Source organism: Pleurodeles waltl, chromosome 9, assembly GCF_031143425.1.
Source record: "Pleurodeles waltl isolate 20211129_DDA chromosome 9, aPleWal1.hap1.20221129, whole genome shotgun sequence".
NCBI classification, from domain to species: domain Eukaryota; kingdom Metazoa; phylum Chordata; class Amphibia; order Caudata; family Salamandridae; genus Pleurodeles; species Pleurodeles waltl.
In genome coordinates this window covers 873,133,367-873,159,775 of record NC_090448.1, presented here as the reverse complement: position 1 = coordinate 873,159,775, position 26,409 = coordinate 873,133,367, and the positions used below count along the sequence as shown (strand labels likewise).

General features: G+C 42.8%; 1 protein-coding gene across 5 annotated transcripts in view; it reads left to right on the top strand.

The window, feature by feature from the left end:
* The window catches only part of DGLUCY (D-glutamate cyclase), a 396,105-nt gene that overhangs the window by 359,708 nt on the left and 9,988 nt on the right, over positions 1-26,409 (top strand). For all 5 annotated transcript variants that reach the window (XM_069208180.1, XM_069208181.1, XM_069208179.1 and 2 more), the window contains 3 exons: positions 15,165-15,264; positions 18,710-18,858; positions 22,789-22,908. In XM_069208180.1, the coding sequence (XP_069064281.1) occupies positions 15,165-15,264; positions 18,710-18,858; positions 22,789-22,908 (369 nt within the window). The remainder of the gene's footprint in view (positions 1-15,164; positions 15,265-18,709; positions 18,859-22,788; positions 22,909-26,409) is intronic.

The following is a 26,409-nucleotide window of genomic DNA, read 5'->3' as shown; positions in this document are numbered from 1 at the left end:
CAGGACCTAGAGGATCCATCCGTATTTCTGTTATTGCTCCAGGTAGTGCCCACTGTATATATCTGTGGTGGATTTTAGCACTCATGAAAATGGAACCTTGCCACGGGTTTTATCTCTTCTCAATCCTAGAATGCACTTTGAGGATCCCAATGAGATCCCAACTTGAAGGGTATCAAATCTTTGGCTGCACCATCAATCTCAGAAGAATGGTGATCAAGAATTGAAAGCTTTTGCCCCATTTTGTAAAGTTTCTGCATCATGCCCTTAATTCTTCCTGGCTGGCCTTTTAAATTTTCTCTTCACTGCCTTCCCTGCAAACTGAATGACAGCTGTCTCGCCTGCTAGATCAGAGTGTCATGCATTAGTTAAGTGTGGGAGGGTCTTTTCTTCATGCTGGCTGTACTTCTTCATAAGGCATTGACTGCACTGTGTTCTATTTGAGTGACCCCTCCATGTGGTTGAGCAAATTCCTCAACACTATTTCTTTTCAGACTTTATTATAATAATTAAGGCATCAACATACAAGAGGGCACACTTGAGGATTCACAAATCGTCTAGATGATGCTGCCATCGGAACTTGTACTCAACAATCTCCCTTTATCTGGGGGGACCCCCCTACTAGGATCTGTGAATGGGGTCAAGAGTTGGCACCCGATGGGGATCAGATCAATATTCAAAGCAATGTTGTCTTCTACTGTCTTTGCCTACGGGGCAGTTAACACCTATCATCCTAAGGTGATTCCTCCGGTTTGCTCTTGGCACTGGGCACTATTTGAGTGCTACAACCACCTATGTTCAGCAGTGGCACACAGAAAAAGTGATTTGCTAATCCATTGGATAGTTAAGGACCTTCTACACCTCTGTCGGTAAGTTTCCCGGGTAGCAGCGTGGCATGATTTCCACCACCATATTGTTCCTATAGGGGAATACTGATGCCTTTTCACAGCATTGGGTAGGAGTGAAAGGGGAAGTTAAATGGGTGTGGAATTTAACATATTATATACTTTTCCATGGGACAGGTTGCTTCATAAATCTACATGTCCTTTAAAAAAAATCTACTTGTCCCTTTGGTGCCATGTAGTGCAGCGACATATTATGGCAACCATCTCATTATGTAAGCTATGATAAAAGCCTCTCTGATTATGCTAGGGCTAATACTATGGTAGGGCTTGAATACTAGCAAATTCAAGCCCTACTATAGCAATTTCCTTATTTGCCACCTTTCTGCAGATCTGCATACTGACGCTTGGGGAAGCAGTAAGCAGTAGTTCCAGGGTTAGAATGCGTTTAAGTCTGTGCAAACCTACTAACTTGCGTGTTGGAAGGATTTTCACCAGCTCTTCTCTAATCTTTTCCCATACTGAGAAAGATTGGAAATTTACTCCTGACAAAGGCAGAAGATGTTCTTCCAGGGTTGGGATAAAAGTGGTTGTAGGGAAAGTGAACTTGTAAACGTTCAGTATATTTTCACATGAGCAAATCTACACATGCATATTTGCTTGTACTAAAATACAGTTTACAAATAGTTTCGAGCAGTACGAATTTCTGGTCTACCTCTGTAAATGCTTGTGAATTAATGAAGGTCACATAGACATAAGCCATGGGTGCACTTTTGTGGCTTTCTTTAAGAATTGGGCTCCTAATTAAGTCATCCGTTGACCAAGACATTTTGTTTTTATCAAAATTCTGTTTCTCTCTCTACCCATCTACTGAATGGCTTTACTGAGAGTGATAGCATTCTGCTCCATCATAAGGAGCGTATTGGCACACAAGGTAGTTTTATTCAGTGCCATGACTACTGTGGCAACCTGTGCTTTTCAAGACCAACATTGCTTTTTTTGCCAATGCTTGTTACAGTGGCAAGGGTCTGGCAGCTCCCAAAACAATAACGTTACAAAAGTAATGTCAAAACAAAACACGCATTGACAAAACCAAAAGACTGAACACCACTGTTGGAACTGTTGGCTTTGCCAGTGCTTGATGGTTTTCTTGTTTCCCATAATCATGTTGAAAATGGTTACGCTGATTTCCCGTTATGAATATTTTATACTAGCATGTATCAACACATTTTAGGAAACGATTCTTCAAATAAATATTACTTAAAATTTCACAGTAAGTTAGCAAAACGTTTTTTGTCATACTTTTTTTCTGAACTTTTATTTTGCAAGCAAAGAATCATCAATCTTGCGTACAAGCTTCTGCAAACATTTACATCTAATCAGAGAGCATTGTGAGAGTGTTATACGTAGCCTCATATTGTTAAACTTTCAAACGTGTACACATGTTTTTTACTGGAACCATTGTCAATAGTACAGTGTGACCTTACAGTGTTTATTTAGAGCACTCACCCTAACAATAAAGGCTTTGCATTAATGAACCAGAAATGCAAGATGAACAGCATTAACATATGGACCCACTGATTACCTCAACTACAGAAAGTTCCCCTTCCCTGTAAACTGGCAGGCAAAGGGTTTGTGAAGCAGGGGGTTGGCCTACTTGTTCCAAGGACAAAATAAACATGAAAACCTGTTGTCCTTGACACCAAACAATATGTCCTGGGTGTTGGGGCTATAGGAATTCCACACCCCATTCCCTTGCTCGAGCATGCCTGACCTACTTGGGACAAAAGAGCAGGTGGAAGAATGGAGCTAGTTTCTGGAGATCAAGGAGAAATGGACAACTTGGCTTGATTCAGTATTTTGGATGTAACTTCCGCTTCGCAGTGCGCGCTCTGCATTAAACAGAGTAGAATAACTATCTTCCTGCACTACAAGATTAAGTAACTTTCTACTATGTCCACACAGCCAGTGACCTAGTGGAAAGGTCACTCACAGCTACCGAGAAAGTAGTACATCTGTATCTATAGGAGAGTGGGAGACTTGAGTCTTAACAGATCCACCATGCCTGCTTCTTTGATAGTCAAGATTGCTGAATACTTTAGAAGGAGGAGGTGTTTCCTCTTCAGGAGATGGCATTCCATTCAGTATGTCTAGTTATAAAGCAGGCAGATGTTTTCTAAATGTATAAAAACAAAGCTTAAACAGCAATAAGACAGTACTTTACCTAGACTTACTGGCTACTTATTCCAGGCACTCTTCTGTTCCAGTACTGGGATCTCTGGTACAACTCCAACAGGGCAACTCAGTTCTACCCTGGCGAGGTTGCTTCCTTTCCTATTCTGGGACCACACTCACACACAGTTCCTTTACACACAGTTCAATTCCAATATTCAGTCCCACTGCCAAGCCAATACTGGACCCAAAAGAGCAAAACACAGCTCAGCTAGTGCACCTCAAGTCCACACCACTATTGATGGGAACCACCATAGCTCCACCAGAATCCATCAATTCTAACATTCAGTGCACATTTCTTCTCAGTACTAAGGCTCACACACACACACGCCCTTCAGGACTCCTCGCTTCTGTGGTTCAGAGGCAATGCCACTCCCATGCTGGGCCCCACTCGCACCTTCACCAGGGCACCTCCATGCTAACACTTCGCAACACTGGCACGCCAATACTAGGTTCCACACAAAGCTCCATTAACATACCTCACTTCTGACTTTGTGTGCCCATTACTATTCTTTGTGTGCCCATTAATATTCCAGTAAGGCAGCCAACATACAACTCTGTCAGTGGACCTCAGCCCTCACCTGCAGTTCCCCATTATTCCAATACCAGAAATTACATGGCGCTTCATTTCTCATTCCTCACCCGATTCCTTTCTGTTATTCCAGCACTTGACCGGGACACAGCTCTGTCTATACCCCCATCCTGATCTGAAGTGCCCCAGTATTGCTGTATTGGGATTCACATACAACTCTGCTAATGCACCTCCTGCTGTTCTGCAATGTCCCCACATCTGTTTGAGGACGTGTGGGAGCCACTTAAATCTATTCTTTGGTTAACTTTGTTTATTCTCAGTATTTTCTTTCTCCCCCACTTTTCCCTTTCCAGCTCTTAAAATCCACTTGTTAACAGTTTTTCTCTTTCTTTCAGCTGTTTATTTCTACTCCTCTTTTTTATTTCCTACCTCCTTTTTCAAACTTGCAAAAACATGTTTATTTCTTTCCTTGTTTCGTTCCTCTCTTTATTCTTCATCAGGCATTCATTCTTTCACTATTTTTTTCTCTTCCCTTCATTCTTTCTTTGTCTTTTTATTTGCTCTTTCCTTTGACTCAGTGTGTGTCTTTTCACTTTTTTTAGATTTTTCTTTCTTCCTCCTGTGTTTTTGTTATCTTTATCTGTCAATTCACGTTTTACTATAAATCCCTCTTTTTTTCCCCCTGTATGTGGGAGCCACGAGTTACTTGTTGAGAGCTGAAGGGTCAAAAGGGTTTTCCCTTTCTGTGTCTGTGGGAAATGTCAGTACATACATGCCCCAGCTCCTTCACTGCTTGTTTCTCTCACCATCTCTCTTTTTTTCTCTAATGTTCATTTTTCTCTTTCACACTTCTTTCGTTATTTTTACTTCTTTATCTTTTGTTTGCTAGCTTCCTTCCCTTTTTTCTTTTGTCTCACTCGTTTGCTCTGTTTCTTCTCTTAGTTCTGTGCTCATTTTCTCATTCTTTCCCTTCTTCCTTTTATTTCTTGTCGCGACCCCTTCTCTTTCTTCCTTTTGTCTGTTGTATTCCTTTCTCTTCTCTTTTTCTGCCCTATACACTTTCTCTCCTGAGGCCTAGTTATCAGTGGAGCAACTGGTGCAGTGGCACCGTGGCCCAGAGACCTACAGTCCTCATTCAACTCGAATTACTGCTGTATTTTCCTACCAAAATTCCAGTCAACCATTTTCATTTCTTACTTCAGGGCCCATGACACCTTTACTACGCCACTTGTCCTCGCCAGCTTTACTCCCTACTCCCTCTTTCCTATCACTTTCCAATCCGTCCCAAAAGATACTTTTGTAATGGTGTTTTGAGCATTACACTCTAATGCCAAAAGTTTATTCCTGACAAAGGTTTATGTTAATTGTAAATGTTTTAAGATACAGGATGAAAGATAGAGGAAGTGCTTTAGTTAAATTCGCGGCCACTGGAATTATATGGTAGGAAAAGACAAAATGATGGGACTGGGTTGACCAATTTATGTGGCAAGGACCGTCCCGTTATGAATTTACAATGCTAATAACTCTAACTCAAGAAAATGCGAGACCTTTTGCATTGCAAATGCTTGTTCAATTAGGCATTTTTGTGCCAGAGTGGGTGAACAAGTCTGTAAATACTGTTCCCTTACTCATACCTGACACGTGTCAATGAAAGATCCCTGTGCGCAGATTGTTTGCATGCATGCAAGGATTTACAGAACAATCTGTGTCCGAAACAAGCGTGTCTGAGAACTCAGAAGGAAGGCAGCCAGATTGCCACAGATATCTCATTGACTGAAGCATACCTGGCATGGTTTGCCCAAGATAAAGCCTGCAGCCGAACACACAAATGGAATTTTTATTAGAACTTTTTTTTCCTTGGGCATTTGTTACCCAATATTAATAGACTTTAATTTCACAGAAGATCCCGGTGTTTAGGAGAACCTTATCCGGCAGTTCTGAAGGAGTAATACTCTTGGAATGCCGAAGTAAATATTTATAGGACGTTAAATCATCTTGACAAATAGGACTAAACCTCTTATGTCTTTTCTGGAACGGAGAGCTCGCATTCTTTTCCATCTCTCAACAAACATTTGCAATATCTGCAGACCACACAGTAGTCTCGGAGTACGATTAGCTACTGCACTAAGGGGCATATATGAGAAAGGTGGCGCTACACATAGTGCACCCCATAGCGGGCCCCCTAACACCACCATGTGTGCACAGTATTTAAAATATGGCGCACCATGGGGGTAGTTAGGGGACAAGCGTCAGAATTTTTTATGCTAGTCTGGCGCTTTGCAGGATATCGTAAAAAATGTTGACGCTAATACCGCAAAGCACCCAGAGGTTCCATTGTAAACAATGGAAGCCCCCTTTTAATGCCTGCTCTGAGCAGGCGATAAAAGTGTAGAAAAAAATGACACAAAGAAATCCCTTATATTTCTTTGTGCCATTTATTTGGCCCTGCCTAGCAGGGGGAACCCCCCCTTTGCATACATTATGCAGGCATAATTTTGAACAAAATTTTACAAAGTGACGCAATACATGCATTGCACCACTTTGTAAATATGGCTCTGCATTTTTGGCCTTCTAACGCCACATTAGCATAAAAAAATGATGCTAATATGGCGTTAGAATGGCGCTAGGGGCTCTTAATTATGCCCCTAAATTTTAGATGGATTAAAATGTCCAGAAGTAATCTTTGGCATAGTTCTTAGGTTTGTTATTTACTTATTTCAGCCCTTTTTATTCTCAATTCTAGGTGAGTATGCCAGAGTTTGTGTATAAACAGCTCACACTATACTGAGTCTTCTTTCCTTTCACAGGGATTTATCTATCTTTAAGCAGTAATACCACATTTTCCATCTTGGAAAGGTCTGCAAAATTCACCTGACTGCATTCTGTCACATCTAGAGAGTACTACCTTGTGCCACCACGAGGTGAAACATTTGTTGGCTGTACCAGCTAATAGGAAAATTAGAAAAACATGTCAAAAAATCATACAAAAGTTAAAGGGTTACAAAAAAAACATTGAAATGTAATCTGTTCTAGTTATGCTATTGTCTGTACATTTCTTCGCGTAGAATACCTTTCAAGTTTCTTGTTATTATAATCACAATATCTTCCGTGTAGATCTTTTCCACACCCCATCTTAATATCCCGCAAGATGTCTGTGCCTTGAATGCATAAATTAAATTTGAGGCTGCAGTGTTTTCAGCATAAAATATTTGTTTCTAGCTCAAAGGAATCCAAAGTTAGTGAAAACTTGGTGAAACCTAATGCTGTAGTGGAAGGCCCTTCTGAAAGGTTGAATTGCCACCTTTCTGTTGTTTATTGCTGCATTTGGGTGGTAGACTGGACCTAACAGATCGAAATCTTGGCTCGATCAGTGTTAACGTGTAGAACAAATGACGAAATAATCAGTAAATACCACCATCACATATGGCAGTTTATGCCAAATAATTTACATCTTCTTGCTGCATAATTTAGTCATCGCTGCAACCTAATTTTGACCCATAGCTGCCTAATTCCTGTGGCCCTATTTAAAATGTTGCTGCCTTGCAAATCTCCATTCAGTGTTGAGACTTTTTAAAAAAAATATCTGTTTGTAAATGGCCCTTTCTCAAATTGGTGAAACAGCCTCTTTTCCTTTTTCTTTTCAACGGCCTACTAAAAACGTGCAGGTAATAACATAAGCAAATCACCTGCACAAAATATGTGCTGAGTCATTTAGTCGTGGTGTTTTTATAACATAGCGACAGAGGAGAGAAATGCTGACATATAGAGCAGGTCCTGGACCTAACTCGGAGGAAATTGTACCTGTTGACTCATAACCGATGCTTTGTTTACAGTATACCACCATTACCTCCTCACTTCCTCATTTCAGGTACCAATACCAAGAGAAAGACACATCCGTCACACCTGTTTAATTAAACAAGGAAATGAGTAAGTCACACAACACTAATGCCATTGGACACCAATTTAGAAAAATAACCCTTATTTTTATGAATTTTTTGACACCAAAACAAACAAAATCAACTGAAGGTTTCCAGAGATATAAATATTTAAGCAAACAATAAATCAGAACTTTTCACTAGAAGGGCCAAGAAGCCTTGGCAAGGGCTGCTGTTAACAGTGACTTTTGAAACTTTGGAATATTTTGTAAATATTTGTGTTTGGGTACTCTGACCCGCTTGGGTGACCAACTCCGTCGGTAAACAAGTCTAGGGGGCCAGTGAGGAGTTGTAGTACAGTTCCCTTGTCATCAAAGCAGTCTCCAATCTAGTTCCAGGCTCTAGGGGGCAATCCATACACATGACCATGGAGAAGTCCTAAGCAAAGGGATAGGGATACAGGATGCTGTGTGGGTGCCTGGGAGGGGTGGTGCCTTGCTACTCCTCAGCCTTTGTGGGGCGACTTGGACCACAGGGGTCGATGTCTCTCAAAGTCCTGGTGGGGTCCGGAAAAAGTCTAGTTGTCACTGAACTGCTGGTCTGTGGTCACAAAGAATCCAGTGGTACCATTTGGTGGAGACTAGTGTAATTATTAGGTGACCCGTCTGCACTCCAACGGCTCTCCCAGGTTCAGTAGAGTCAGGTGCAACTTTCAAACATTGGGACTCTGTCTCCCAAGCTGCACATTGGCAGTCAATGGTGATCAAGTGATTGTGGTTATTGACTACCCAAGGTGGGCTTTTTCAGCTTTTGTTGCCCTGTAGCAAAGAACAGCAAGACCGCCAACTGACTCTTGGAGTCACCTCTGCTGTCTTGGGCTCGGGAACAACTTTTTCTTGAGTGATACACCACAGACACAGTCGTCTCTCTGCTAGTCCAGGGATCAGCAGGTGCAGTCCAGTTGGTGGTGCAGCCACTCTTTTCTAGGTTGAAGGAACCTCGTGGTAGTTCTTTTTCAGTCCTCTCTCCAGGCCAGATGTGATCTGAGGTCTGGTTGCCCTATTTATGTCTAGCAAGTGCTCTTGGGATGCAGGTGTGACTAGCAGTCCCATTAGTAGTCCCATTAAGAAGTTAGCACTACTGAGTTTTCAGCTTGTAACGTGGCACTCACCAATGGGCCTACTAGCCTTATTTATAGTAAATATGACGTTAGGATTTTTGCTATCAGAACATGTAAAATGCATGTTCTGCTTCTTAATACACTGCACCCTGCCTTAAAACTCAACAGGCCTGCTTGAAGGATGACATATCTATATTAAAAACGGAGGGTTGGGCTTTGCCATTAGTTCAAGTTGCAAAGTCGAGTTAGCAATTTGTAAACTGCTTTGCTAGCCTGCAGTGGTGGACTGGGAGTTGTGTTTTACTTTATCTCACTGGTAGTGACAAACTAAGGCGGTCATTCTGACCGCGGCGGGCGGCGGTCGCCGCCCGCCATGCGGTCACCGCCACTTGGCCGCTCCGCGGTCAAAAGACCGTGGAGGCCATTCTGGCTTTCCCGCTGGGCTGCCGGGCGCCCGCCAAAGGAGTGCCCGCCGGACCAGCGGGAAAGGCCCCGCAACAATGAAGCCGGCTCCGAATGGAGCCGGCGGTGTTGCAGGGGTGCGACGGGTGCAGTTGCACCCGTCGCGATTTTCACTGTCTACTAAGCAGACAGTGAAAATAATGCTGGGGCACTGTTAGGGGGCCCCTGCACTGCCCATGCCAGTGGCATCAGCAGTGCAGGGGCCCCCAGGGGCCCCACGACACCCGTTCCCACCATCCTGTTCCTGGCGGTAAAAACCGCCAGAAACAGGATGGCGGGAAGGGGGTCAGAATCTCAGCGCCGCCATGGAGATTCAGCAGCCAGGGGTAATCCGGCGGGAAACCGCTGGATCCCCTTTTCTGACTGCGGCTTTACCGCCGCGGTCAGAATGGGCATTGAAGCACCGCCAGCCTGTTGGCGGTGCTTCCGTGTCCCTCCACCGCCAGGGTTGGAATGAGGGCCTAAGTGCTGCAGTCCACAAGCGACACCTTAACTTACAGGCACTAGGTACAGAGGCATTTCCTTACAGTTTCCTGCACTGGTTTCTAGATAAGGCAATTTATAAGTCCATAGATTCCAGTAAATGTTGTTGGTGATAAGTGTTGAGTCTTCTGTTTTCTTTTGCAACATATTAGACTTTCCCCTGAAATCCATGCTCTTTGAAAATAATTGTTTGGGCCTTGAAGCCTTACCACTAGCAGCCTTTAGAGACACCCTTGTAGTGATTAATTTCAACATGTAGTTGGGGTTTGGCCTTGGACAAGATGATATATTGGAGTGACACCCATCTGACTTGATATCTGAACATGCATAATGCACATGCTCAGTAGACTGCTGCATACACATCACAAGTGAGGATTGCAAGACAGGTTGGACTCTGGTTTCTAAAGATCTGCATGGGCAGCAGCAAACGTTGCTCCTTTTGCATCCCTGGAAGGTGTTTCTGTTGAACTGAAAAAGTCCTATTGTGAATGGTTCCATGAGAAATGTACAGATTCTAGTTAATTTTGGTGGCTCCCAAGTAACTAATGCATTCTGATACTTTACTGTAACTTTTACCCTGCTCTGTGCCATTAATAAAATGTATTCCAGGATACATCCCTTTTAATGCCTTTTTCCTTAAGGCCTGTAGACATATTGTATAGACATATATTTGCGGCAGTCAGGAATTCATAATCCTTTCTCCATCCTATGTCTATCCTTCTTCTGACTGTCCTCCCCAAGGGTTCCTTGAATTAGGGAAACACCAGGATGAGGGAGTTATAGAAAAGGTATCCCTGGTAGACATCAACCAATATTTGCTCTTTGTGGTGAACAAGAGCATAGGAGGTGATGCTTCTTCCTTATCCTACACTTCTTCAACCTATCCATGCGAAAGAAGGCTTCTTGATTGTGATCCTGACACATTCTATTCATGGATGTTTATTCACCAAAATGCCAGTGGTAGCAGAGTGACATCATATATGCTTTGATTTTTATGATGTTACAGAAAGTGACACCATATGACCTTTGACCCTGATTCTTCCCAGGAAGAGATGTCATGTGACCTTATTTCAGATGACATTATTATAATTAACCTCGCTGTAGTTCCATAACAATTTCATGATTATTATAACAACACAAACGAATGCCTGTTTTAGATATAATCTTTATAAAGGTGTGGATGTGATATGTTAACGGAACAGTTACCTGAATTGTAGTAAGCAAGGAAAGTGAGTCTGACGTATTCTACGGGCGATCGGAGGGGGTGGAGTTCTGCCTCCTGAGAAAAGTTTGAAGAAAATGGGCTCTGATAGTGAATTTTAACACAAAATTGTCACATACATTTTCTAAAAAGCAAAGGCTCCGAAAAGACATTCATAAAATGTTCAAGTCTTTTTTGGTGTGCTTAGCTAATGAAGCCTGACAGTCCCGACAAGCTGACCCAATTATGTTTGACACCTAGGGGAATCCAGGATGGGGTGACTTGTGGGGTTCTCACCAGGTTCTGTTACCCAGAATCCTTTGCAAACTTCACAATTTGACAAAAAAAACACTTTTTCCTCACATTTCGGTGTCAAAAAGTTCTGGAATCTGAGAGGAGCCACAAATTTCCTTCCACCTAGTGTTCCCCCAAGTCTCCCGATAAAAATGGTACCTCACTTGTGTGGGTAGGCCTAGTGCCCGCGACAGGAAAAGCCCCAAAACACAACATGGACACATCACATTTTCCCAAAGAAAACAGAGCTGTTTTTTGCGAAGTGTGTAGCTGTGGATTTTGGCCTCTAGCTCATCCGGCACACAGGGAAACCTACCAAACCTGTGCATTTTTTTAAACTAGACAACTAGGGGACTCCAGGATGGGGAGACTTGTGGGGCTCTCACCAGGTTCTGTTACCCAGAATCCCTTGTAAACCTCCAAATTTGACCACAAAACACCTTTTCCTCAAATTTCGGTGCCAGAAAATTCTGGAATCTGAGAGGAGCCACAAATTTCCTACCACCAAGCGTTCCCCCGAATCTCCCGATAAAAATGGTACCTCACTTGTGTAGGAAGGCCTAGTGCCCATGAAAGGAAATGCCCCAAAACACTATGTTGACACTTCAAAATTATCAAATACAAAACTACCTGTTTTTGCTGGGGGGGAAGCAGAGGGGATGGCACCTGTGTTTTTGGTCCTGGGCTTAGCAGCCATATAGGAAAACCCACCAAACCCAAACATTTCTGAAAACTAGACACCCAAGGGAGTCCAGGGAGGTGTGACTTGCATAGATCCCCCGTGTGTTCTTACCCAGAATCTTCAGTAAACCTCAAATTCAGCTAAAAAAATCAAATTTTTACACACATTTCTGTGTGGGATCACCGCACAGGGACAGATTTCCTACCACCCATTATTCCCCTCAGTTCCCCTGCGAAAATGATACCTCACTTGTATGGATGGGCCAAGTTCCTGTGACAGTGAAAAGCCAAAAACATGTCAAAATTGATGGGGAACCAAAGGGGGTCCAAAAGAACAGTTTGAAAAAAAACAGTTTTAGGCTGACAAGTGGGGCAGAATTTTTATCGGTATAGATGAGACAATGCTGGGTGGTAGGAATTTTGTGGATTTCTGCAGATTCCGGAAGGTTCCATCGCAAAAATGTGGGAAAAATGTGTGATCTCCAGCAAAGTTGGAGGTTTGCAGGGCATTGTGGGTAAGAAAATGGTGCGGGTGCTTGTGAAGCACACCACCCTGGACTCACCCAGCTGTTTAGTTTTCAGATGTGTCTAGGTCTTGTGGATTTTTCTACATGGCAGCGTCCCAAAGTCCAAAAAGTGCAAGCCTCACCATTCCACATAGGAAGATTTTGAGAGTTTCACAAGCTCTCATGGGCCAAATGTAAAACTAAAACCCAAAATAATCAAATGTCCTCTTGCTTGCCATGGGATAAGATGTTTTAGCGTGCGGGGAGAGAGCTGAAAGACTGTTGCCCCCTTCAGTATTCAGTTGGGGTGGGGGCATAACCATGCCCATACTGTTTTTTTAATTTCCTGGCATCTAAAAGGCTTTCTGCGCCCCCTTTCCCCCCCAGGGAGTGGATCGGTGATAATTGCCCCATCTGCCCACTGGTGGGCAGAACAACTTTGGCCCCTTTTATTTGGGGTGGGGGAATAATGGGCCTTCCAAATATAGGGTGATTTGCCCCCTAAAGGGGGCAGATATGGCCAACAGTAATGTTCCCAAGGGGTTGCTCCCCTTTCATGAAATTGACGCAAACAAATTAAAATTCCTGGTGTCTAGTGGTTTCTGCCCCTTGTCTAAGGGGTCGCTCCCCACGTCTATAAAAAAAAAAAAAAAAAAAAAATCCCTGGTGCCTAGAGGTTTCTGCCCCCCCGGTCAGATCAGCCTAATTACAATAGGCCGATCTGCCCCCAAGGGGGGGCAGAAATGTCCTAAAACAAATTCCCCCACCCCCCCCCCGAGGAGGGACCCTTGCCTAAGGGTTTGCTCTGCTTGCATAAAATTGACCTAAAAAAATAATCCCTGGTGTCTAGTGGTTTCTGCCCCCCCTTGGGGGCAGATGGGCCTAATAAAAATAGGCCAATCTGCTCACAAGGGGGACAAAATGCCCTAAAGATAATTTTGCCCCCAGGGGAGCAACCCTTGCCTAAGTGGTTGCTCCACACATCTAAAAAAAAATCACAAAAAACAACAACAAAATAAAAAGATTCCTGGTGTCTAGAGGTTTCTGCAGTTTTCTAATTAGAATAGGCCGATCTGCCCCTGGGGCGGCAAAAATGGCCTAAAAATAATTTGCCCCCCTGGGGAGCGGCCCTTGCCCAAGGGGCAAGGTCCCCTTATGAGTAAATGCAAAAAAAAACTCCCTGTTGTCTAGTGGGCATTTCTACTGCCTGATCGAATTGCGATTGTGCAGCAGATATTCTGAGATAGACATCAAAGGAATGGCCTTTCCTTTCCTTTGATGCTTCTCTCGCCCCCTTCACGTGATCGGAGGAGGAATGCTTTTGCATTTCTCCTCCATTCCACTCTGGAAGCTGAGCTTCCAGCGCAGTGGGGCAGCCTTTGATGAGGTCAGTGCGCGATGCCCAGAAGGTGGCCTGGGGGGGCGGGGTGGAAGGGGAAGCGATTCCCCTTCCAGCCTTGCCCATGGGAGGGGGGTGCGAGGCCCTCGTAGGGGGTTATTAGCGCTTCCCCCGAGGGCCCATACAAGGGCAAGGTGGTTACGTCCCTGGTGCTGAGCGAGGACGAGACCTCCTCGTCCTGGGTACTTAAAGAGTAATTTTGTTTATTGATTGTTCTGATCAGAAGTGGTGACTCTTGTGGACATTATTCTTCTATATAAAGTTATACAAGGTACCATGAAGAGGCAAAGAACAGTTCACATATTAATATATTTATGTGCATAAGTCTTATTACCATAAGCTTAACTCCTAATTTTTTATGTTTTAGAAAATATTTTCTTGTCATTAGCAAGCGAGAGAGCAGTCGGCCAAGTAATAATACTGCCAGTAAAAGTTGGCGAAGAACCTAGAAGCCAAAACAATATTAATAGTAGATTTCCAATTTAACTTACGATAATAGTACTTCATATAGTTTGTAAGCATCAGCAATGCTGAAACTTGGCGACTGATTGCTGTGTCTCTTCTCTTTTCCCCCACAAGGCTGTCTACTTCAGTCTAATACTGGGATTTTGAGCCATTATGGGAGGAGGTGTGAATTATTCACCAAAACTATTGTCCTATGACCCTTCTCTTACTAGAGCTGGTTGTTCAGGGGCGTCTGAGTTTGATGTTTTTTGTGTCAGCATGCCCTCCCCCACCCCCCACTTGTACCACTATCCACCACACACGAAAACAGGGTCTTCAACACCAGAATCAAGAGGATAAATCAGGGAAAAAGGAGATCAATTCAGTCGTTCGTTGTTACTGTCACTGAAGATAAGAGGTTGAGTTGGGAGAGCTATGCAATAAAAGATGGTCTCCTTGTACACATCCTGTTCCTCTTGTTATATTCAGGATTCTGTAACATCAGAGTACCCCTCATATGGTGGAGAAGGTGCTCTGGGTCCTCTGCAAGTCCATCATTTTTTATCTGCAGTTACATCAGTGTTTTAAAATTGTAGGCAGTCTTTCCTGAGGGCGCTATCTCGAAGGGGGCTTAAGGGACTGCCCCAGACATTCCCCTGCAAGCTGAAAATGTGATATTTTCTATGTTTTTGCTAAATGTATTTTCCATTTCTTCCCATCTGATAGGCTTGGAAATCCTCCCAGAAATTTAGAGCAACTAAGCATAAGTACAAATTACTAACATGTAGTGACCTCTGTGCTTCTTATCTTGTAGCTCTGCTTCCTCTGAAAATCCAACCCATCAGCCCCTTTCTATAGTTACATGTGTTCACAATATCTACAATAGGTTTTGAGAAAAAGGAATATGCATTTAATTTGAAGATGTGCAATATAATGTGGTGGCTTCGAGCTACACATCAAACATGCTAACAAAGCTCGAATTTACTGTTCTTCAGCAAATAATCTGATCTATACTCATTGAACTGCTCAATGGCTATCTAATACAACTGACGAGACATCAACCATGTATGGTAAATAATGTGTTCTCTTGTTGTAGGTATTCTTAAGACCTCGGTCCCTCTCCTGTTTTATCAGCATGAGGATGAAAAGTCTGCTTTGAGATTTCTTTGTAAGGATGGAGATCCTGCATCACCCAGGTAGCTATGAAACGTTCTCACATTTTTTTTATCCTGTGTTGTGCCATTTTCTATCATGCGCTATAAGCATTGAACATATTATTGTAAAAAATGGCTGTGAGGTATAAATTTTGTTAGCATATGGCTCTTGTTCACTACGTTTACGATACAGCACCAAGAGCGGGCACCAGACCGTCCCTAAAATCAGGAACTAATTCACAGGTAGAGGAGGGTGGGCAGTGACAAATTGACACTTGGCATTGGGCATGGAAAATCCTATCTTCTGCCTTTGCCACCTGACAGTAACCCAAAGTGCAAATAGAGAAAATGAAAACGAGAATTAGTTGATGTGAAAAAGGGCTCTCAGACTATTTAATTGAGGTATAATGCAAAATCCAGGAAGAGCGTTCATTGAAAAATGCATTTTCAGAACCTTCTAAGATTCAAGCTCCCTTCAGCCTGTCTTGTCCCAACACAAAGATCAGTTGATTCGTAGCATGCCTGCTTTAAGGAATTTGGCTCCAGCATGCAGTGACTGATTAACAATAGTGCTATTTTTCAAATTATCTTTCTGTCACTAAGTGGCAAGAAAGTTTGCCAAATTAATTATGTAGAGTGACTCTGAAATGATCAAGTCTAACTTTGCCAAAGCTGCAGTTTGTAACCATTCGAAAAAAGCAATGCATATCTGTCGCACTTTATCTAGTCTAGCAGTCTTACAGGCATACACAGCTTAAAGAATCATTCAAGAAGGGTCATTATTTTATCAGTGTGCCATCAACTAACCCAGAAAACCTTCATAGACCTGTACATTTTCATTCTGATTAGTTTGAAGGGTCTTTATTTTATCAGTGTGCCATCAACTAACCCAGAAAACCTTCATAGACCTGTACATTTTCATTCTGATTAGTTTTTAATGAGAAAACACCAATAGGAGGTAACTTTTGCTTTAATTTTAATGTTTTTCAATGAGGCCTATTAAAAACAAATCTCTTATAATAAGATATATGTGTTTGAACGCTAGGGGCATGCAAAGTCCCCTTTTTTTGTGCAAAATCCCATGAAAATTGGGGGTGGGCGGTGAGCTCCCCTGGCGGAGTTAACACAGTTTTTGGCACTCCACTTGGAGCACGTAGTTCGGTCAAAAACTCCGCTAGCCCCGGTCTGAGGCTGTGTGTAAGTGCAGAGGAAGAGATTGCAAGGCTGGGTCAAGACAGGGGGTGTGCTTGGCCCTCTCTAGCAAGTTTGGGAAAGAGGGCAGTTGGTGGAGGCAAATGTGAAGGTGTGGTTGAGCCCAGCAGGCTCTAGGCTGGTAGGCACAAGAGAGGCCTGAAACAGCAGCTTTTGCTGCCTCCGGCATACCACCCTGGCCTGAATGCACCCAGTCTTGGCAGCACTAAGCTTAGCGCTGCCGAGATTTGGCGCATTCAGGCCAAGGTGGTGGTAGGGCAGGCGGCATTCCACTGAGTTTTTAGTCAACTCCACAGAATTCTGCGGAGTAGAACTCTGTGAGCTCTGCCCACTCTTAATAAAAAATGTTGCAAAATTAGTTTGTTGGTATATCTCATGTTTTTCTTCACATATGCGCTCCGTGTAACAAGTAGCACAAGGTACCATCACAAGATTTGTTTGAGCACAAAATGTCTCAACGTGTCTCCCGTGTTCAAAAAGTTTGTGAAATTGTGTAATGCAAAATTTGGGAGTTACACAATTTTCATTAGAGTAATTAGAATTTCGCCCAGACCTACCATAAACAGCACTGCAGAGATTCGTTTTTAAAGGGAAAAAAAGAAAGCAGGGACTGGTATGTCTCACTTTATCATGTGAGAAAATTGACACTAGACGTTGTGTTGTCCTACCCTGCACAGTAGAGTCAGTTAAAAGTTATTTTTTTGCTCGCTGAGCAAAAGCCCCTTGCCTTGACATCTTAGCATGTCTACTTTAAAACCTCTTATTTATTTCTACGGTAGGAGTTTTTTCGTCCTCCTGATGTTAATACGAGTACCACTAAATTGAGTAATTTTTAATTCCTAATTAGTAAGACACACGAATGGCAGAGTATGCATTATGTATGTAGCAAGGATTAAGAGTCTTATTCAAAAAGGATGTTGCCTAGCAATTTTGGGTTGGACTACACCTTGTGTGATGGAGCCAATTCCCAGTGCTTTAGGGATCATCCCTGTGTCTAATGGTACAAACAAGATAAAAAACAATGGAATTTAATCACACTGAGTGACTGAGTCATTATTGTTGATTTATGTTTTTCCATTCATAACTTTTGCGTGCTTTAATCAGATGCCATCAAACACCACTTAATTTGCTTGTATTTAACGTTGACCCTAGCCTGCTTTTCACTCGGGCCATCATCAAATGTTATTTACTCTTCAGAAGCCAAAATCTTTGGCTTGGCAATTCTTTTCGCAACTTACCATGAGTAAAATGTCACGGTCCTACAAGTTATGTCCAGTTTTCATTATTCATTCAATATTCCAAGCCAACCTGTGGTAATCAAATTCCCTGTTCAGTCCTTCAAAAACACAGCAGACAGCAAACAAAACAGGCAGTGTTTTGTGAAAACTCATTCCAAAGTTGTCCAAAGTTAAGGGTGGGATTCACTGGGACTGGAATTACCGTCTCCAGTTGGTATCTCCCCCCTTTCTGCCAGGATTCTGTGTTAGCCCCATGAATGGAGAATAAACTATTTGTCTCAGAATAACTGGGTCAAACATAGCAGGGTGTCCAGACTCCAGAGATTGTTCTGCTCATATTTACTACCTGCAGTGAGCAGGTGGCAAAAGTTAATAGGTGGTGGGGGGTCATGGGCTATGGAGGGCTTCAGAGACATGGAAGTCCTTCAAAGCTGCTGGGTATACATTGCATTTTCCCTTGTATCTATGAGTAGGGATGGGTGGGGCACAGTCTGAATCTCGGCTAACTTCATGTGACGTGGTGTACTGGAGGTTTTCCCAAATTTGTAACTGCTAAAATCAGGTAATTCTGTTGTGGGAACACAGGGCTACTTGGAGTCAGGCATGCGATTAGTATCCTCCTGTATATCACCGCTGTTAATACTGCTCTGCCCCACTTAGAACGAGTCCTTAATTGGATACTTAAATGGACCATTGGATGAAGAATGTCACAATGTTTCAAAACCCAAGCAGACATCACCAATCATAGGAACATTCTAGATTGCCTTTTGTTGGTAATCATTGGTGAAGCTGGACTGGGTAAACATAAATGTTTTTTCTGTATACTGTATGGTCTCTTTAAGGTCTGGTGTTTCTGAGCTCGAATTTTGGTTTTAATGCTGATATCAATGGGGCATTGGAGTGTACCATACTATAAAACTAATGGAAGAACACACCCACCCAGACAAAATGTTTTGCTACTTGATTAACAAATGTTCATGCATTAAGCTTTTGGATACAATCAACTGCAATTGGCTGAATTTTTTTATCAATTCCAGGTTTCAGCACCTGGTGGCAATAGAACGTGCAGGAATGGCTGCTGATGGTAATTACTACAACGCACGGAAAATCAATATCAAGCACTTGGTGGATCCCATTGATGAGCTCTTCCTAGTTGCTGATACCATTCCCGGAGTGACAACAACAGGTAATGTACAAGAAGCAGACACTAAGTTTATTAAATCATGGACATTTCTTAACATTGTATGTTAAGATCGGAAACAACCAACATTAGAGAATTACAATTTCTATTCACTTCAGAAATTGAGTGTGGATGATCACTTACTTAAGAATGACCTTACTTCCTTTATTAACGTCTGCAAAAAGAAACTGCACTTCAAGGTGTTATCGCCTTACAGTTATGTTTGGAAAAAGGAAAACATTTGAATATGACATTCTTGAATAATCATATGAGATTATTGGAGAATTACAAATTAGATTATCACCCTAATAAAGTCATGCCATCAAAAGAACAGCCATTTCAAGGTTAAATTGTTACAAGAGTATAATATCAAATAATCCAAAATCAAGAGAAGAAACTCACTAGAGGAAACGGTTACAAAATGAGATGGATACAAAACAGACAATCATATAATTATACTATCCAAGATCTACTACTCCAAAGATCTAATTAAGATCAGACTATCACATGATTAAGTGGATCAGTGGATCTGAAAATCACAAGGTCAAGCTATCACAGACTTCTACACTGCAGATCAAATTAGAACTATTGCACTTCCTCAAGAGTGGCCACAACACCAGATTGTCACAAGATCCAACCATTAAAAGATCAGGTCATCATAAGTTTACATTATCAAGAGATCACATAATCAATATCAAAATGTGAGCAGTGAACCAAATGCTTTAACTGCAGGGACTGACTTTGTATCAGAAGGCTCATAAGGTGACTCTGGCTCTAAACCATCACTCCCATCATGACAGCCGCATTGCTGTTAGGAATAGCTAGAGCCACAACCAAAAGAAACCCTGTCTTTTGGATATGGCGGGGGAGTGGGTCAAAAACATTACAGAAATGCATCCCTCATTTACCTGAAAAGTGTGGGGCCTTATGTACCCCATACTCAGTTTTGTTTTGATATCTGCTAGTCATAACGCATGCATAAATAGAGAGGTGACTGACAAAATCAATGAGCATGGTGCACCCTTCCGTCTAGCCACCGTTTTTTAAGATGGGAAATGTGCTGGTAGCAATAAGTCACATGACAATGATTTTAGCATGCATGTCACATCCCCCTATTTATTATTGAAAAATAGGAATGGTGACACAAACCTCAGATAATACTTTGAAGTGGACTGTGAAGAGTAGGAGTACTCCTGCTACATGCCATAGACTACATGCATATTTGAATCATACACATGTACAGGTTGCATGTTTAAAAGAAACCCATCTCTCCATCAGAAATTAAAGGCCCCAAAATTTGGAGCATCCTTTTCTGTTTATATAAAGGGATTGTGCCTGGTTTCCTCTACACACTGAAACACAGTGACACCTATGGCACATACTTCTACTAGAAGGAACAGCAGAAGGGCAACTACTGTCCTTAGTAAGCCTGTATGTCATGAACACTATTCAAGCATTGTTCTCTGAGCTCATGTCTCCAACTATACTATGTAGCATAGACCTGGATGGACTAGTGGGAGGGGATTACTATTGTATACACTATATGAACAAGATAGATCCACCACACCATTGAGTGATAACCTGAACAATAAACACTCAGAATGTTTTAAGGACTGGCTGACTCCATGGCTGTTCACTAACATATGGCGTAAAATGCACTAAGAGGCACACAAATGTTCTTCTTACTCACCAGTGCAAACCTGTTTGAATTTGTTTCTTGGTACAACAGATCTAAGGTGCTTAACATGCAACTCAGAGTACTTAAGCTGGACAATTTTACTACCCATTATTGCTTGAGTTGGAATGGGGTAGATGTACCATTGCAGTACCATCGTTGAGATTGCAACCTGGTGCTCTACAAGGTGCACCACTCCGAATTACCCTAAAAGAAGCTACAGTAACTACAAAGAAAATGAGGGTTCCTTCAAAAACACATTGGTTGAATGGGAAGGCTTTAAGGTGGTGATTTGTGAGCTATGCCATATAAATGTGTCTACCTACAGAAGAAGGCCCTCAAAAGACAATAGTCATGATTACTTGCGATAATGAAGCCAAAGCAGTTGTTTGCATGGCATGATAGAATAGAACCAATAAAGAATATTTTAAAACAATATGAATGAGAAAATCACTAGATTAAACCTTTGCAAAATCATACTTTTATAAAATCAGATTATCATTGTACTAGAGATTCAACTAAGATGAGAGTGTCACATGAGTAAGCTATCATAAAGCCAATGCTCAAGAATATATCATCACTGCTAAACATCTACAGTCTGACGTATGCATACATCCACTTCTGCTGTAGATGAATGGAAAGAAATTCTGAGTGAGTGGATAGGTTAGGACGCATTTGTACAGCAAAGGTATTTTATAAATCGCATTCCTGGGTCTAATATTGCTCTGCCTTACTCACATACATGCTAGTGTAAGGAGGCCCAATCATTTCTTCCAACTGGTGACCACTGAAATTCTTTGACTGGTGCCTGCTTCCCTAATAATTTCTTTATACTTTTTCAGGGTAGTCAAGAGTTATACTTCTCCCATCAGCTTCCCTCTTGCTCACAGTATGCCACAAATGTTGCATGTTCAGAATCTCTAAGGAGCATGGATCCTGTTGGTCCTGTTTGATTCATGCTAACCCACACCAACACTACTTGTGTGCCTGGGTTCTCACAAGTCCATGCACGTTTGTTCTGATTTTCTGCTACGACTGTTGAGAAGGGGATGAATGGGAAGAGAGGCCTCTTTTAAGATCACTTCACTGTTGACGTTTTGTGAGTTTTTAACACAGAATCCTGACACAAAAACATTGGATCTAGTAATCGTCGATTTTTGGAGAAGAACTGTCATTAATCGGGCATCTCCTTATGGAAAAGATTTCACTAGTGCTCTGTTGACATTCCTTGTCGAATAAGCCAATCTCAGTTGGCTCACAACTTGGTCGGGTGGGGTAAGCAAAATGTCAGGCATTGTATGAAAGTCCACACGTGGTTTAAGAATGGGAATCTTCACTGGATTAGAAAATTCTAACAGTGATTTGCCAGTGGTGCCAATGCTTTACAGTGTTGGGTTACGTTCTTAGAAATTACCATTATTTAGAGTTTGACAGGCTTTCCTCCACCCTGCCTCCACTGGTCCAGTGGTGGATGCCCACAATATTTAGTGAGAGACCTGATGATTTGGTGGGGATCTTTTTATCAAAATGACTCCCATCGAAACTCCCGGATCACTTCCAACAAAACCATAATGCTGGTTAGCCTCAATGTACGAGTGACTAGCCAGCATTTTTTGGTTTTGTTTTGCAGGCACAGACCCCCAAATTAGAGGGTTGTTTTTGCAATTAAGGACATAGAAAATATCAAAGTGCTCCCTTTCACTGCGAGGTTGAGCCCACCTGGTGATGATCACCTCACCAAGAAAGGACTCGGTGATGAAGCATACCACATGATTAGCATGTGGGTGAGGGCTCTATAAGAACACATGTACTGTGCTTGGTGAGCACTAAAGTGAAGAGCATAGTGACTACGTGTTTTGGGAGACACCCTCCACTTTGGTTCATGTTCAACCTCTGAACCCTACATCTAGGTACGTCTACCCAGAAGCTAGATATCTCCGCACAGAGGCCATCTTCACATCCTGTACTGGTATCATTTAGAAGTGATCTGAGAACATTGTTATTATCCACGTCCAACAACAGTATGCAAACTTTTGTAGGTGGAGACAATTGAATTAATGGAACGTGCACTGAGAAACCAGATTAATCGAAAACAAACAGTTTGTAGGGAAAAGTAAAGTAAGTGATTTGCTATTGTCTGATGTCAAGGGGCTCTCTTGAAGTGAAACACAATGGTATACAAATGTGTACAGGTCATTCTAATACTACATTCTAAGGTCATATTCTCGTAACTCATATTTTCATCCTTTTCCTTCATTAAGGCATTGGCGATGGAGGTAACGAGCTCGGCATGGGAAAGGTGAAGGATGCCGTGAAGAAGCACATTGCTGGAGGAGATGTTATTGCTTGTGATGTGGCTGCTGATTTTGCTATCACTACTGGTGAGTCTGAAATATGTGTAAAGAGCAGAGTTCTGCAACGATACAGGGAATGATCGCTGCAAAGACCTTTCTTTTTTAGATTCCATTAATTACAGATTCACATGCTCTGCATAATCCTGCCATGTATTTCTTGGGTCCGAAGTTAAACATTGTAAAATGGGTCATGGACAGTGGGCATGCCATGAGATTCCAAATGGAATTCAGTGGTGGTTGTGCCCTCTTTAGTTTTTTTATTATTACCTTCAATGGGTCACATCTTAGGCGAGAGGAGATGTGACTTTTTCACCCAAAACATCTATCACAGAAAGATACCTTGGCAGTGCAGTGATCAGCTTTCTAGTACCACTACACGGATAGGTCATATTGAGATTAAGCTTTTGGATGATTTTTAAGGCTTTCACCACTTTTGCAGCATAGAGGTATTGAAAAGGTTCCCACATATCAACTAACTCCCCATTTGTAACCTTTTCCAGGGGACCACAAAAGCGTGCATTTTTTAAAATGGAAAATGCAGAGCCAAAATCCTTCATCATCTGTGATGCCCCATTTATTTCAAGCACTTTGATTATGGTTCTGTCACTCTTGTGTATTGATAACAGTGCATCAGAAATTGATCAAGAATACTTTGAAGGCACTGTCCTTTGAGACACTGATATATCTTCTTCACCTCATAGCAGATCTCCATGAAAACCATTTAACCTGTGCTAAGACGGTTAGCATCCCTAACGCTGGCAACAGCACAAGAATTTTTCAAGAGTGTGCCATTTTAACATATACATTAATAGAGAGACTCCTATCGCCAAAGTCGTCTTTATTGCACATTTAGATGCTGCAGAAACATAATTCAGACAAAATAACACTACTTTAGTGTTACAAAGGCTTTCCTTCTTAAGTGTTTCAGGTATATGGTGACTGGAAAATAGTCATATGCCTGTGGTGTAACATAAACGCCCACACCCCCTACACTGCGGGGGCCCCTGAGCTCCACAGCACCCCCTCAACAAAAGTGATAGGTGGTGGGCCAGGGAAGGGAACCTTCATGTACTTTGCAGGAGGGCCCTTCAAGATCGGTTATGCCACTGCCATTTGCACTAATACAACAGCCAGACAGGACCTATTCTAAATATCCGACCAATCAGCTGAGGATGTGAAAGCCAAAAATTCAAGATGACAACAGAGTACCTTTGGCTAACAGAGGAAGACAACATCATGAAAACAATAGATCTAAAAGACAATACATTCAGATCCGACCAGTACCACTGCCTCCTGAAAAAAAATAAGAACACACCAGCAGACCTCATCAAAGTCAGCACAAACCACAGCAAAGAACTCTTTACAATCATGAAGGAGTTCACCAACCCAGCAGCCACCGAGAATGACATCACTCCCTCCCAGAATTGTATGACAACCTTGCTGACTTTTTCAATGACAAGATCTCGGCTATCTACGAAAACTCTGAACGCCAACCCTCCACCACAGACAGCTTCAACCAGCTTACATGCACAAACACGAACCCCAAACACCTTCTCACCCACTGGGAACTCTTTACCACACAAGACACTATCCCCATCATGAACTCCATACACTTGGGAGCACCCACAGACTCTTGCCCCCATCACGTCTTGAAACTCGAAAGCAAGACAATCCGAGATGAGCTCAGGAAGATCCTGAATACCTCCATCGCCATGGCCTCCTTCCTGGAGGTCTGGAAACAGGCTGAAGTGAAGCCCCTGCTGAAAAAAACATCTGCTGACCCAGCCGAATTGGAGAACTACCGGCCCATCTCTCTGCTCCCCTATCCAGCAAAAGTCCTCGATAAAGTGATCAACCAGCAACTCACCCAACACCTAGGAGACCCCAACCTCCTGGATCCCTCCCAATCTGGATTTCGAGCTAACCACAGCACAGAGACAGCCCTGATTGCACCCACAGATGGCATCCGAGCCCTCCTGAACTGTGGGAAAACAGCAGCCCTCATCCTCCTGGACCTGTCCGCCACATTTAACACCGTCTCCTACCACATCCTGATCAGCAGATTCCATCACATCGGGATTAAAGGAAACACCCTCAAATGGATCACCTCTAACCTCATCGGCAGAACCCAAAGAATCAGTCTCCCCCCCTTTCAACTCAGAGCCCAAGAAGATCATCTGTGGAGTCCCCCAAGGATTGTCCCTCAGCTCGCCCCTCTTCGAGACCTACATGATCCCCCCCAGCAGGTGCTACCGTCGGATCACCCAGACTCAACATCATCTCCTAAGCCAGCGACACACAGCTCATCCTCTCACTGTCCGAAGATCCCTCCACCACAAAAGCTAACTTCCACAGATGCATGATGAATGATAGTTGTCTCAAACTCAACACAGCAAAATCGGAAGTTCTAATTTTTGTGAACAACACCTTGCCATGGACTGACAGATGGTGGCCCACAGAGCTCGGAACCCCCCTCCACCCCAACAGACCATGCCAGTAATCTCATTATTATCCTGGATAGCATGCTATCCATGAAGAAACCAGTTGATGCAGTATCATCCGGCTGCTTCCACACCCTTTACATGCGCCTCAAGATTTTCAGGTGGCTTCCAGCAGACACCAGAAGGACAGTCACGCAGGTCTTCATCACCAGCAGACTTGACTACAGAAACACGCTCAATGGAGGAATCACAGCACGGCTTCTGAAGAGACTCCAGACAATACAGAACTACTCATGCTCGACCTCCCCAGAAGGACCCACGTCAAACCCCATCTCAAAAAAACACACTGGCTCCTGATTCAGAAGAGCTGCCCGTTCAAGATGCTGACCCATGTTTACAAGGCCCTACGCAATGAAGAACCACCGTACATCAACAAATTCCTGACCTTCATCCACCGACCAGACACCTCCGATCAGCTTCCCTCTCCCTCGCAGACACCCTATGGATCCATCAAGCCAACTTCAGAGGACACTCCTCGCACCTGGCAGCCAACGCTTGGAACATCCTACCCCTGTACCTCAGGACTGCACCGTCATCCAGCGATTCAGAAGAAAACTACAGATTTGGATGTTTGAATAATCATTCATCCACACCGCAGCATATAGCTCCACCGCCTCGAGACCCATATGGGTGATTTGCCGCACTCTCTAAATGTTTGATTGGTTTGATTGACTCTGACAAAAACAGATCGTCAAGGGATTGATAGTAGTTGCAAAAAAGACCCATTCAGTGTTTTACTATTGGAAGTAAAGTTTGCCTCAAAGGGTTTTGCAATAGAAATCCTATTTTATGGCAGCGCATCTCAGGGGGAAACAATTGATGTTTATTCTTATATGGACAATGAACTGAAATACCACATAGGCAATGTAGTTGTTTGCATCAGTTCGATTTCACAATGAGCATCAAGAAATCATGTCTAACTTCCGGGCAGTAGATGACATTTCTCGAATAAAAGCTATAAACCCTAATCACAGTTTCTTATCCAACACATTAAAAAACACTGACATTCAGAGATAGATTCCCCACC